The sequence below is a fragment of the Castor canadensis genome, chromosome 17 (assembly GCF_047511655.1).
Source record: "Castor canadensis chromosome 17, mCasCan1.hap1v2, whole genome shotgun sequence".
Lineage (NCBI taxonomy): Eukaryota > Metazoa > Chordata > Mammalia > Rodentia > Castoridae > Castor > Castor canadensis.
The window spans coordinates 39,182,573-39,195,354 of NC_133402.1; the positions used below are offsets into that span (position 1 = coordinate 39,182,573).

General features: G+C 34.4%; 1 protein-coding gene across 2 annotated transcripts in view; it reads left to right on the forward strand.

Moving 5' to 3' along the window:
- Window positions 1–12,782, forward strand: part of Golga4 (golgin A4) — a 143,110-nt gene that overhangs the window by 63,968 nt on the left and 66,360 nt on the right. For both annotated transcript variants that reach the window (XM_074060463.1, XM_074060464.1), the window contains exons 8-12: window positions 189–287; window positions 598–730; window positions 2,131–2,318; window positions 2,604–2,687; window positions 4,461–4,608. In XM_074060463.1, the coding sequence (XP_073916564.1) occupies window positions 189–287; window positions 598–730; window positions 2,131–2,318; window positions 2,604–2,687; window positions 4,461–4,608 (652 nt within the window). The remainder of the gene's footprint in view (window positions 1–188; window positions 288–597; window positions 731–2,130; window positions 2,319–2,603; window positions 2,688–4,460; window positions 4,609–12,782) is intronic.

Below are 12,782 nucleotides of genomic sequence, written 5' to 3' on the forward strand. Positions count from 1 at the left end.
TTTGAGGAGCATAATTATTTATTCATGTTAATGTTTTAAGTAATATTAATGTCTTAAATGCTGATTATTATTTCTGATACCTTATGTTCAGAAGTAGGCAATTCTGGGCTGATCATGCTTTTAAACTTTAAAAACTTTAAGTTTGTATTTTTTTATACTGAGAACTGACTGAAATCTTTTATGTTTAGGAGCTCCAAATGGATCATCAAGCAAAAAAACATCTCCAAGAGGAATTTGATGCATCTTTAGAGGAGAAAGATCAGTATATCAGTGTTCTCCAAACTCAGGTAAAACTCTTAAGACAAACTATGGAATTGTTTCATAAAGAAAAACATAAAGAAAAGTTTTAATGGGATACCTAAGGAATTCCAGTTTTTAAGGCCTATTTTTCAAACTCTTAGCTTTTCCTCAATTTATTTTAAGTATAAATTTTGACTAATTAAAATGCCACTGATAATATCACATATAAAAACCACTTATATTGGGAATAAGCTTTTTTATTCCCTTACCAACTGTAGTAAAAAGTATTATTACTACGCTTTTTTCTCTAATGAAGTTTTTGGGGTTTTTTTTTTTTTTTTTGGTTTTTTTTTTTAGGTTTCTCTACTGAAACAACGATTACAAAATGGCCCATTGAATGTTGATATACAAAAACCACTCTCTCAGATGGAAGCACAGGCCGAAATTGACCGTAAAGAAGAACACACAGAGGATGATGTAGAGCCAGTAGGTAAGCTTCCTTTTGTCAAAAGATTAATTTAAACACTAGAGGAGAATGTCAAGAGATTCTAGGATATGAGCTGATAGAATTGTGCTGAGATCAAAGTAAAGTACCCTTGATCCTAACATTTCCACAAAAATGCAAGTGGTTTTTTTTTTGTTTTGCTTTTTGAGGTTTTTTTTGTCTTTACTTTCAGGAGAAAGTAATTTTTTTTAAGAGTTGAAAGTTGCATATCTATAAGTAGTCCCACATTTTCATTACAATTAAAAGTCACTAATTATGTATACTGCTTTATTCATAGTAGTAACTAGATTTCATAAGAGCACTTTAGTGCTGTTATTATGTTATGTTAATACATACTCTATTCATAATTGTTTGGACACTTTAGTTTTTGAATAACAATGCTTACGTATTTCTATATTTAAACATGCCTATATTTTTCCTGTTTCAGCTAGAAGAGATGTAGTGGATTTTACCTTAAAGCTTAATTTTTGCACTTCCTGTTTTTTGAATATTTTAGGTGCATATTCAATAGAATTTCCACTTTTTATTTCCTAGGTTGCTTTTGTTTTGTTTTGTATTTTTGTTTTTTGAGTTTTTTTCAGTGTTTGGTTTTTTGGGGTTTTTTGGCACAAGGTCTAACTTGTCAGCCCTAGATGGCCTTGAATTCATGATCTTCTTACCTTAGCTTCCAGAATGCTGGTATCACTGGCATGTCCTGCCACACCTGACTTATACCCTAGTCTTTTCTCTCAAAAAAAGACATGTAACTTTTGGTCTAATTAGAAGAAGAACAAGTTGCTGAGCAGCTAGCTATCTTAAGTATTCAACCTACAAGGAATCTCAAATTCTGGAATGTGAAAGTTTCACTCACAAATGTAAGGAGATGCAGAAAGCTGTATTTATCAGCACTTCTGTCAGGAAAACGTTAGAATGTGGTTGGAAAGAATAGTTACTAATCTTTCGGAGATGGGCACTAAGACACCATAATTTTCTAATAATAGAAAGAGGGTGGATCCAGTTTAATGTTAGTTCACTTCTATGCTGTTGCAGGATAGAGTTGAACCACAAAAGAGGTGAATACACTTCTCAGCATTTTCAGATAAATATTGTTTTGATACAAACTAAGAGTAGAGGTTCAGAAGTTTGGCATCTTATTAGCTAATCAGTGTTGTCCCCTCTCTTCTTGCTCTAGCCCAGAGGATAACAGAGTTTCAGTAGAAGAATACATTCCCAGGTCTGGGGGTGTAGCTTAGTGAGGGACCATCTATCTGCTTAGCATCTGCTCAGTTCCTAGCACTAAAAAAAAGGAATTCAATAGACATACTCCTGTTTACTAACAGACTAACTGTTCCTAGAGTTCCCTTATATTCCTTACTAATGCCCCTGCTTATGCTGTTTACTGTTAGTAGGAGATGCTGTTTCAGCTAAAACATTGGAAACACTTTGGCAAAGAGTTAAGCGTCAAGAGAATCTTCTTCAGCGTTATAAGGAAACAATTCAGTCACATAAGGAACAATGTACACTACTGACCAGTGAAAAAGAAGCACTGCAAGAACAACTAGATGAGAGGCTTCAAGAACTAGAAAAGATGAAGGTAAAAGAGTTTTGTCCTGTTTTATCCTGTAAAGCTAGATCTACAGGCTCCAGTGTGGCCTGCACTTCCTCTAGGAAGTCTTCTTCATTTTCCATAGGGTGGAGAGTGTGTCTTTGGGCACCCACATGCCCTGGGCTTCATAGCATTTGCTATATATCTGAGATTTCCTGTTTAATTTTCTCTTTCTGGACTATAAGATGTATCTAGATTAGATAAGCTATGTGGAGTTCTCATATGAAGAGAAGCATATTTAGACATGGAAATGAATTTTTAAAATTTTTTTAGGAGCTTCATATGGCTGAGAAGACTAAACTTATCACACAGTTGCGTGATGCAAAGAACTTAATTGAACAGCTTGAACAAGATAAGGTAAAATAACAAAACTTACGATGTTAAAATTTGTCAAGGGGCTTCTAAATTCACTTTTGAAAGCAGTTGGAGACATGATTACTACAACTGCTTCCATGAAAAATCTTTTTAATTTCTAGGTTTATGTAACTATTAACATTTGTTTTCTATCATGTGACCCATTTCTCTGTGTGATTTCTTGATCCCACTCAGCATTTTAACTTACTTATTATACTAACAGTTTTAAAGGAAATTCATGTTTGTTGAATATATCTACTTTTTCATAGAAAAACTACATTATGTATAGCTTAAGGTATTCTAAATGTGAATGGTTTCTATATGTTCTTCCAAATACTATGCAAACAGACTATTCCAGATAAGTTGCCTGAAAAGTAAAATGAAAATATCTATATTAACATAAACAAAAACTTCTACAAGTGGATTTTAGAATGAGTGCGTATGATAAGGAGGATTGAGAAAGGGATGATATTTACCCTCAGCACTTTGGAGTTGGAGCAGCAGCTATAGTTATAGAGACAACTGAAAAATTCATGGGTGAATTTTTTACAGGAACTCCCAGTTTGTTCTACACCATTTATTGTTTTCTTTATTATGCTAGTTTGTAGGTACAGTATTTTAAAATATCTTTAAAACAAAGCACTCTTCTTGATTTTACAAAAGTATAACCACAATATGACACCTAGCAATTTAATAATAATTCCTTAATATGATCTGATATTTAGCCAAGTTTCAAATTTTCCCTATAATATCATATAAAGTTTTTTTTTCCTTTTATGAATCAAGATCCAAACAAAGGTCTTTCATTACAGTGGATTGATATCACTCTTAATACTTCTTTTAATCTATAGGGTCATTTATCCTTTCTCTCTGTTTTTTTTTCCCCATTGTGATTTGATTTTTGAAAAAAAATAAAGGCCCACAATTTTATTTTGAAATTTCTGATTAACAATTTTCCATTTACCTGGTATTGTCTATTAATATTAGCTATCTGGAATAGTCATACTCTAAAGCAGGGGTCAGGAGATCATGCAGGTAAAGTAATAATCTTCTGAAGACCATAAAGTAGTTGTTACAAAGTCTGAACAACTTTTCAGTAGAGAAGTTCAATTACCCTGTTTTTTTTGTTAGTTTCAAATGATTGATTTAATATCTAATAATTTATCTTTTTTTGCTCTAGTGACCTCCTTTTCCAGTGTAGATTATCCACAGAGAGGAAACAGAAGTAATTAGCAAATTGAAGGACTGGGGAGTGCCTTACTTACTGATAAAAAGGGTGGTAGTGGAACCAGAGACAGTCACAAAAGAAAAGAAAAACCAGGCAGATCTGTGCTACAGTCTTTCTCCATCCACTGTGGCAGTAGGCACCTTATATTCTTAGCGGTTTGGGGGATTATCTGCATCTCATAGCACAGATCAATAATTATAGCTCATTATGGTTCTGAGGCAAGTTCAAAAGGCTGTATTTTGTTAATTGTAACTGCTTGTTAAGACCAAGAAAATTATAGCACATTTATATAAAGGTTTTAAAATAAATCTTTTAACTAAAACATGTGTTAATGCTTAAAGGATTAAACTTAGTAGTAAAATAATTTTCATAAAAAATATCCTGATACTTTGTCAGGTAAATAGAGCAGAATACAGACTTCAATTTGTGAATACTGAAGAAATTCTTATACAGTACTTTTGACTTCCTTTTATTAATTTTGAGCTGTTCTGTCTATTCATGATGCAGTTTTTTCATACAAATGCTTTAGAATTCGCATTTTTGTTCAGGGAATGGTAATAACAGAGACAAAACGTCAGATGCATGAAACCCTGGAATTGAAAGAAGAAGAAATCGCTCAACTTCGTAGTCACATCAAACAGATGACTACCCAGGGAGAGGAATTACGGGAACAGAAAGAAAAGTCTGAAAGAGCTGGTAAGAATGCAGGTGTTACTTGTTTTATGTTGGACCTTAAAAGGCATTTTAAAAATTAAATATTAGAAAAATTTTGTAAAGTTAAATGTTGATAAATGTGCTTAACTATTGTTACTCTTTGGAAGATAGCAAATTGCTCATTAGATAAGGCAGAGGTCAGCAAACTATGGCCTGTAGACTAGATCCAGGCCACAATTTGTGTATGTATAACCCTCAAGCTAAGAGTGATTTTTACCTTCTAAAAGGTGAATAATAGAAGAAAATGTGACAGAGACCTTATGTGGTCTGCAAAAATATATTACTATCCAGCTCTTTACAGCAAATGTTTGCTGAATGCTGTCTTAAGAGTATACAAATTCAGGTTTAAAATTTTGGAACTTCCTAGTAGTTATAGCATGGGACTTATTCAATAACTACTACTATATAGATGCTCTAAGGTCAACAGAAAGCATAAAGTATAGTCTGCTTTTAAAGAGAATACTAAAGAATTCACTGTTATATACAATAACACTGAGTTTTGACATAATGCTAGACTGTAAAGAGTACAGCACTGAATAAATGCCAAGAAAGAAGCCCATTTAGAAAGGAGAGAGCAGGGTGAGCAGGTAATGAAATGTGAGAGGCTTCGGTTGGCCTCACATAATGAATAAAATGTACCTAATAGAGCTAGGAGTGGCATACATTTCAATTGCTACAAGATCATAAATGGGGGCAGAGGATATGTGAATCAGCTGGAAACCATTTTTACTAAAGTGGGAAATGAAGGTAGATTATGAAGGAAATGACTGTTAGAATATTACAAGGTAAGTAGCTATGTCCAGGGCAATAGAAAGCCAGTAATATGAAAACACAAGGTGATAAAAGCTAGTGTCTTATGTATAAAAGAAATAAAGTTGGAAGTCAAATTAGAAGCAAAATTAGAAATCCAGGCTTGAGGGGTTGAGGGCTTTGGCCACCTTGACTAGGATGGTGGTTCTGGGGGGAGGGAAAAAACAGAGTCTCCAGATTTGGTAACTTGGAGAGGTAGAAGAAAAGTAGAAATCTAACATCAGCCTAACATCTTAAGCTTAGGAGACTGGATGAATAGTGTGGAGTTAGAGTAGGAAATCTATTCTAGGAACTCTTAATGGGAAAGTCGAGGATTGGAATCATAGGAAGGTCTAAAATACTTTGAGAAACATGAGATGGTGATGGATTAGATACCCATTGTATTCCTGCATCTTTGGATCTGAAAAAGAACCTCAGGTACCTCGCTATAAAGAAAGAAAGGTGGTATGGAAAGGCAGGCGCGTTCACCAGTTGAGTAGGCAGTTAGACACCAAGGTGTAAAACAGAAAATTATTGAACATTGGATCTACAAAAGAAACAAAGGGTAAACATTTCTCCAGATGAGCCCAGAGCTGCCCTTGCATAATTTAGTGGAGAGCTCAACCCTTGTGGGGCATCCCCTGGCCCATCCAAGTACATAGGTGGAAAGAGCTAGGCACATGCTGGACACCACTTTAAAAGATTGTGGAAATGCCAGCCTACCAGACTTGGGTAGAGCCTGTAAACCTCTGCAACCTGTCCTGTGCTCTGAACCTCTCACCCTGATTTATTCCATGAAGTATGGAAATTTTGCAGGGTACACTTAGGTCCCTCCCACACCAGGAGACATTGCCCTGTGTTCCTGAGACATCTACCATACCAGGTGCCACTTTGCAACTGGAGTACCAGCTGGTGGACTTAGGTAGAGCCATCAGCCTAGATAGGGACGGGCTAGAGCAATCCTGCACCTTGAGCCTCCAGCCTAGGATAGTCCAGCAAAGCATGCATACTTCACAGGGCACCCAGACATAACCAGTTCTGGGAGACACAACTCCACATTCTTGGTTGAGGAGTACTAGCCTCAAGGAAGGCTACAACCTTCTGAGTTGCTGCCATGCTCTTGGAGCTACCCCTACCCAGGCCTGGCCCACTCTCTGCTGCAGGCTGGGGCTGCTCCATACCTCAGCTGCTCCATACCTCAACTCACCACCTCCCCACACCACCACCACTGCCAGTAGCTGCTACAGGAGAGAACATGCTCCATCCCCACCAAGTTGCTTTTGCATGCATGGAGTATATTCAGCCCTTCCCCAACCCAGCCACTGGCCTAGAACCTTAGCTGACCATTGACCATGGTACCCAGGTTGCACCCAGAGGGGAACCAGTAATGGAGAGAACAAGCTACAGGCAGAACTCTGAAGACCAGAGACTGGAGAAAAGCATCTGCTGTGCTTACAGAGCCCATCTGTTATATCTGTTATAAGAGGGAAAAGTCATGACTTTTTTCCTATTATTTTTTAAAATCTCTTTCCCTGACTGTATTGTTTTTCTCTGTAATAGTTATGCTGTGTCCTCACAAAATAAATACTTTATCCCATACACTTCTCCCTCATTCCTCTGTCTTCTTTCTCCCTTTGTTTTTAATACTTGTACCTTTAATAATTTTTAAAATCCTAGTTTATCCTATGAAAACCCTAATTCCGTTCTTTTGTAACCATATTGGGGATGCAGTTGATATTACCAATTATTTGCATACATTTAAATAGCCAGTTTGGTTTTGAATTGTTGATTTCATTATTGCTAATGCTTTCTCTCCTGTGAGTGGTAGTGAAAGAGATACTAAGAGATGCACAAATTGCAATGTAGAAACACAAATAATATGAAAAGCAATATGACTCCTCCAAAAGGCCACAGTGCCTCAATAACTGAATCCAGAGACTGAAAGGGCTGTTTTTAAATGCCAGAAAAAGAACTTAAAACTTTGCTTTTAAAAATGATAAACTTAGCTGACCTCAAAGAGAATTCAAACAAGTAAATGGAGTAAAGAAATCAAGACCTGGTTGAAAAAGTCAGGATTATGGTTGAGAAATTTAGCAAGGAAATTGAGGTTCTGAAAACAAAACAAAAACTTCTAAAATGTTAGAAATGAAAAGTTCAGTAAGTCAAATAAAAAGTACAATCGAGTTCATAACCAGTAGTCTAGAACAAACAAAAACAAATATCAGGGATTGAAGATAAGATTAAGGAAATATTACACTCAGACAGTAAGAGAGAAAAAATAGTAAACATGATCACAACCTTCAAGAACTCTGAGACACAATCAAGAGACCAGACCTAAGAATCCTTGGTGTAGAATAAGGAGCAGAAATAGAAACTAAAGTCCTAGAAAATCTATTCAAGGAAAATTTCCCAAATCTTGGGAAGATACAGACACTCAAATATAGAAGGCACTTAGAACCCCAATAGCCATTACCAGAAAAGAACCTTTCTATATACTTCGTTGAATTAAAATGCCAAGAATAGAGAATAAAGAAAGGATATTGAATACTACAAAAGAAAATTGCCAAGGTAAACGCATCAGAACTATCTCAGAAATCAGTAGGAATCCAAAAACCAGGAAAGCATGAAACAATGTATTTCATGCTCAGAAAGAAGATAGCTACCAATCAAGATTTCCTTCAGATTTAATGGAGAAGTAAGAATCTGCCAAGATTACCATAAGCTAAAGCAATTTATGTCACCAAGCCTTTATTCCTGAACATACTTAAGTGTACATACAGATGAGGCATTCACATACAGAAAGGCAGTCACAAACAGTGCTCAGGACTAGTAAATTTCATGAGCAGAATACACACAGCAGAGTATATGAGAATTAGGAAAGAATTAAACATGTTCAAATCAGTGAACCAGCAAAATCATAAAATGAATAAGGCGGAAAGATCAAGCAATACTTGAATCAACCTGGAAAAGTCCACAAGAGTTACAGAAAACAGTAAACATTTCTCAATAATAATTTGCTAATGTAAATGATCCTAACTCTTGAATGAACAGATACAGAATGGATATGAGGATTAAATTAAAAGACCCAACTATTTGTTATTTACAAGAGACACACCTCTATATGGCAGTGCCATACAGAGACTGAAAAGTAAATGATCGAAAATGATACACCATGCAAGTAAAAGCCACAAAAGCAGGAGTAGCTATACTCATGTATAACACAATAAACTTCAAGACAAATATTAGTCAGTTTTTTTAATGTGCACTGTCTATTAATAAAGGGTACAATCCATCAAGAAGTTTATGCACCAAATATTGATGCACCTAATTTCAAGAAACAAACTCTCCTGGTCATAATGAGAAAGATAGATTCAGATACAATCATAGTGGGTGATCTTAATACTTAATTAAGTATTAAGACTTAATACTTAATTCTCATCAATGGATAGATCATTCAGACAAAGAAACTAAATAAATTTAAGAGTTAAAAACTGCACCATAGAACAAATGGGCTTAATAGTCAGAATATTCCAAAAACTGCAGAATACACATTCTTGTCATTAGCCCTCAAACTTTCTCCAAAATAGATCACATTTTAGCCAATAAATTAAGTCTTAAAAAGTGCAACATATTGAAATAGTTTTTTTTGTCTTACCAGATCATAAAATGGAATAAAAGTACTATTAATAGCAAAAGAAACTATAGAAATCATACAAAAACATGAAGATTAAATAATACCCTTTTGATCATTGGGTCATTGATGGATCATGAAGGAAGTTCAAAATTTTCTTGACTCAAGTTGAAATGAAAATACGACATACCAGAACTTATGGAATGCAACAAAGGTAGTTCATAAAGGGAACTTTATAGCTATGATTGCCTACATTATAAAATAAAAAAGATTTCAAATAAATAATCTCAGCGATGTATACTTCAAACTCAGAAAAACAAATCAAACCCAAAATTAGTAAATGGAAAGAAATTATAAAGAACTTGGTGGAAATTAATGAAGTGGAGTCTAAAAGAACAAGACAAAAATCAATGAAACAACGACTTGGCTCTTCGAAAAGGTAAATGAGTTTGATAAACCCTAATCAAAAGAAAGAAAAGAAGCAAAGGGGAATGTTACAACAGATACCAATGAAATTCAGAGTGTCACCAAGGAATTTTTTTGAAAACTTGTATTCCAATGAATTGGAAAATCATAAAGAAGTGGAAAAATTTCTAGACACATATGACTTATGAAAATTGGACCACAATGGTAGAAAAAAAACTGCTTAAACAGATCTGTAATGAGCCATGAAACGAAAGCAAAGTAGCAGGATACAAAATCAGCATACAAAAATCAGTAGCTTTTCTATATGTCAATAATGAACATGTTGAGAATAAATCAGGAAAATTATTCCATTCACAATAGCCTCAAAACAACAATAACAATAATAATAAAACCCTGGGCTTAAACTTAACTATGGAGATGAAAGACTTCTACAATGAAAACAATAAAACACCGAAGAACGAATTTCAAGAAGACATTAGAAGATGGAAAGACCTCCCATGTTCATGGATTGGTAGAATTAATATTGTGAACATGGCTGTATTATAGAAAGCAATCTACAGATTCAATGCAGTTTCCATCAAGATTCCAAGGACATTCTCCCAGAACCAAACTAAAAAAATAAATACATAAAAATCCTAAAGTTCATGTGTAAGCACAAAAGACCTAGAACAGCAAAAGTAGTCCTGACCATGAAAGAGCAATGCTGGAGGTATCACAATAACTGACTTCAAACTATGGAGCCATATTAACAAAAACAGCACAGTACTGGCACAAAGACGGGTAGATAAGTTGAATAGAATAAAAGACTCAGAAATAAGTCCACACTGTTGCAGCCTTTTGATTCTCAGCAAAGGTGCTAAAAGCATATGTTGGAGAAAAGAGAATCTTTTCACCAAATGGTGTTGGGAAAACTGGAAATCCACATGTAGAAGACTGAAACTTCATCCTTCTCTCCTAGTACAAAAAAAAGTCAGTTCAAAATGGATCATAGACCTCAATGTAACACATAAAACTTTGAGTGTATGTTGGAAAACACATCAGGATTTAAGCATAAGCAAGGACTTTTCTGGGCAGGACTGCAGTAGCCCAGGAAATTGCAAATGGGATTAAATAGCGTCAACACATCAAAACAAGAATTGCCAGATTAAAGAAACAGCCTACAAAATTGGAGAAAAATTTTTCCTGCTATTCATCTGACAAGAGATTAATGTCTAGAATATATAAAGAGCTCAAAAAATTAAAACACCAAAAGAAAATACAATCCAGTTAACAGATGGGAAAAGACTTGAAAAGGTTTCAAAACTAGAAGTACAAATGGCCAGTAAACACCATGAAGAAAGAGTTCAGCATTCTTAGCCATAAAGGAAATTCAAATCAAAGCATTCTTGAGATTCCATCTCATTTCAATCTGGAAATGTAAATGTGTTGCAACCATTATGGAAAACTCAGTAGGGAGATTCCTGACTAAAATAGGATGACCATCTGATCTTACTATATCACTCTTGGGTATTATCTGAAGGAAAGTAAAACAGCCTACAATAGAGATAACCTGTATACACATGTTTATTGTAGCACTATTCAGAATAGCTAGGTATCCAATCAACATAGGTATCTATCAACAAATGATGGTATATATGCACAATGGAGTATTATTCAGCCATAAAAATAATGAAATTACATTTGCATGAAAATGTATATAATTGGAGATCATCATGTTAAGCAAAATAATCAAGAGTCACATACAAATACTACATTTTTTTTGTCATATGACCAATTTATAGCTAAGGGGAAAAAAGGATATGAACACTATAAATGGGGGACTACTGGGGCTACAGTGAAAGGGGCTAAAAGTTAGAGGAGGGAATATGATTGAAGTACATTATATATACCTATGAAAAGTTCATAATGAAACAGTTTTCTTATATAAGTTGTAAGAAAGTTAATGGTGGGACTGGGAGAGGTGGATAAGAAAGTGACAGAGGGTGATGAATATGATTGAAGTACATTATATGCATGTGTGGAAATATCACAGTTAAATACATCATTTAATTCAGGTAATATGCACCAATTTATAAAGAAGATACTTTGAGGCTGAAACAGATGGTAATGCCTCCCATATGTTAGATGACAAAATCTGATTTAAATTAAAAAAATTATTGCATTGTAAAATGCAAAGGCATGAATCAGATGTGCCAACTTCAGGAGGTTATGATCAAGTTCTAGAACTTAAACCATATCCTCTCTGGTGAAAATGCTAGACATGTTTTTTTGAAGTTTCTTAAAAACGTTTTTAATGAATGAGGCAAATAAAAAATAAATATATGTGTCAAAAGCACTGTACCTATACCTGTTGATTTTATCCCTTTTTGGGTATGACGAAATTAGTTGGTTATGTCTTCCAATAACTTTTAAAAGTCTGATGACTTAGCTTTAGCACTGCTTTATTTTAGATGCTAGGAAATAAATTCTAATTGTTTTGCAAATTATATCTTCATATACCAGTGTAGAATGTTAATGCTAGTAAACCTCACACTACTGCCTGGGAGTGTGTGTGTATACGCATGCATGTTAACCAAGGTAAGAGGTTGGGATCACTGGCTAGTTATTGACATGAGATTGGGAATAGGAAACATGAAAGCACATTCACTATTTCAGTATATTTCTAGTTGTTTTTATCCAATCTGTATTTTTATATTGTTAAATATTGTATTTGTAATTCTTACATTCTTTATACCACCATTTAGCATTGTATTAGGTCAAATATGTTGCTAAAATACTAACATTTTAATGGCTATTTTAAAGTGCTTGCACATCATTTCCTTGATAACCATTTCCCATATTGACCAACTCCTAGCTTATGTTGTATTTTTGCTCTTATAAATAATACAACCATTTTGTAATATAGATTAGTCCATATCTTTGATTTCCCCCCCTCGGGATAAATGTGTACTCTAGACTTTCACCCTTTTTTTATCTTTAGTTATCTTTAGGTGATTTAAATATAGCCATTATTTTAAAAAGAACCTGCCCCTTACTATATTGTTAACTACTCCCTACATGATTAAAAATATTCTTGTTATACAAACTGAATAAAATATTCTGCTTGCAGTAGGGAAATTTCCAAAAGTATACTAACTTTCATAAGCTCTGTTTCCCTTTATGTACCCTGTTGTTGCTGATATTATGTGTTTTCTATGATTGGCTGCATATAAAAACTTGGATTAACTCAACATTCTTTGGGCTTTTTATTGTCATGTTGTGTTTGTGCAGGGAATAAGCTTTTAATTCTTTTGTGTAGGATAGGCCTGAT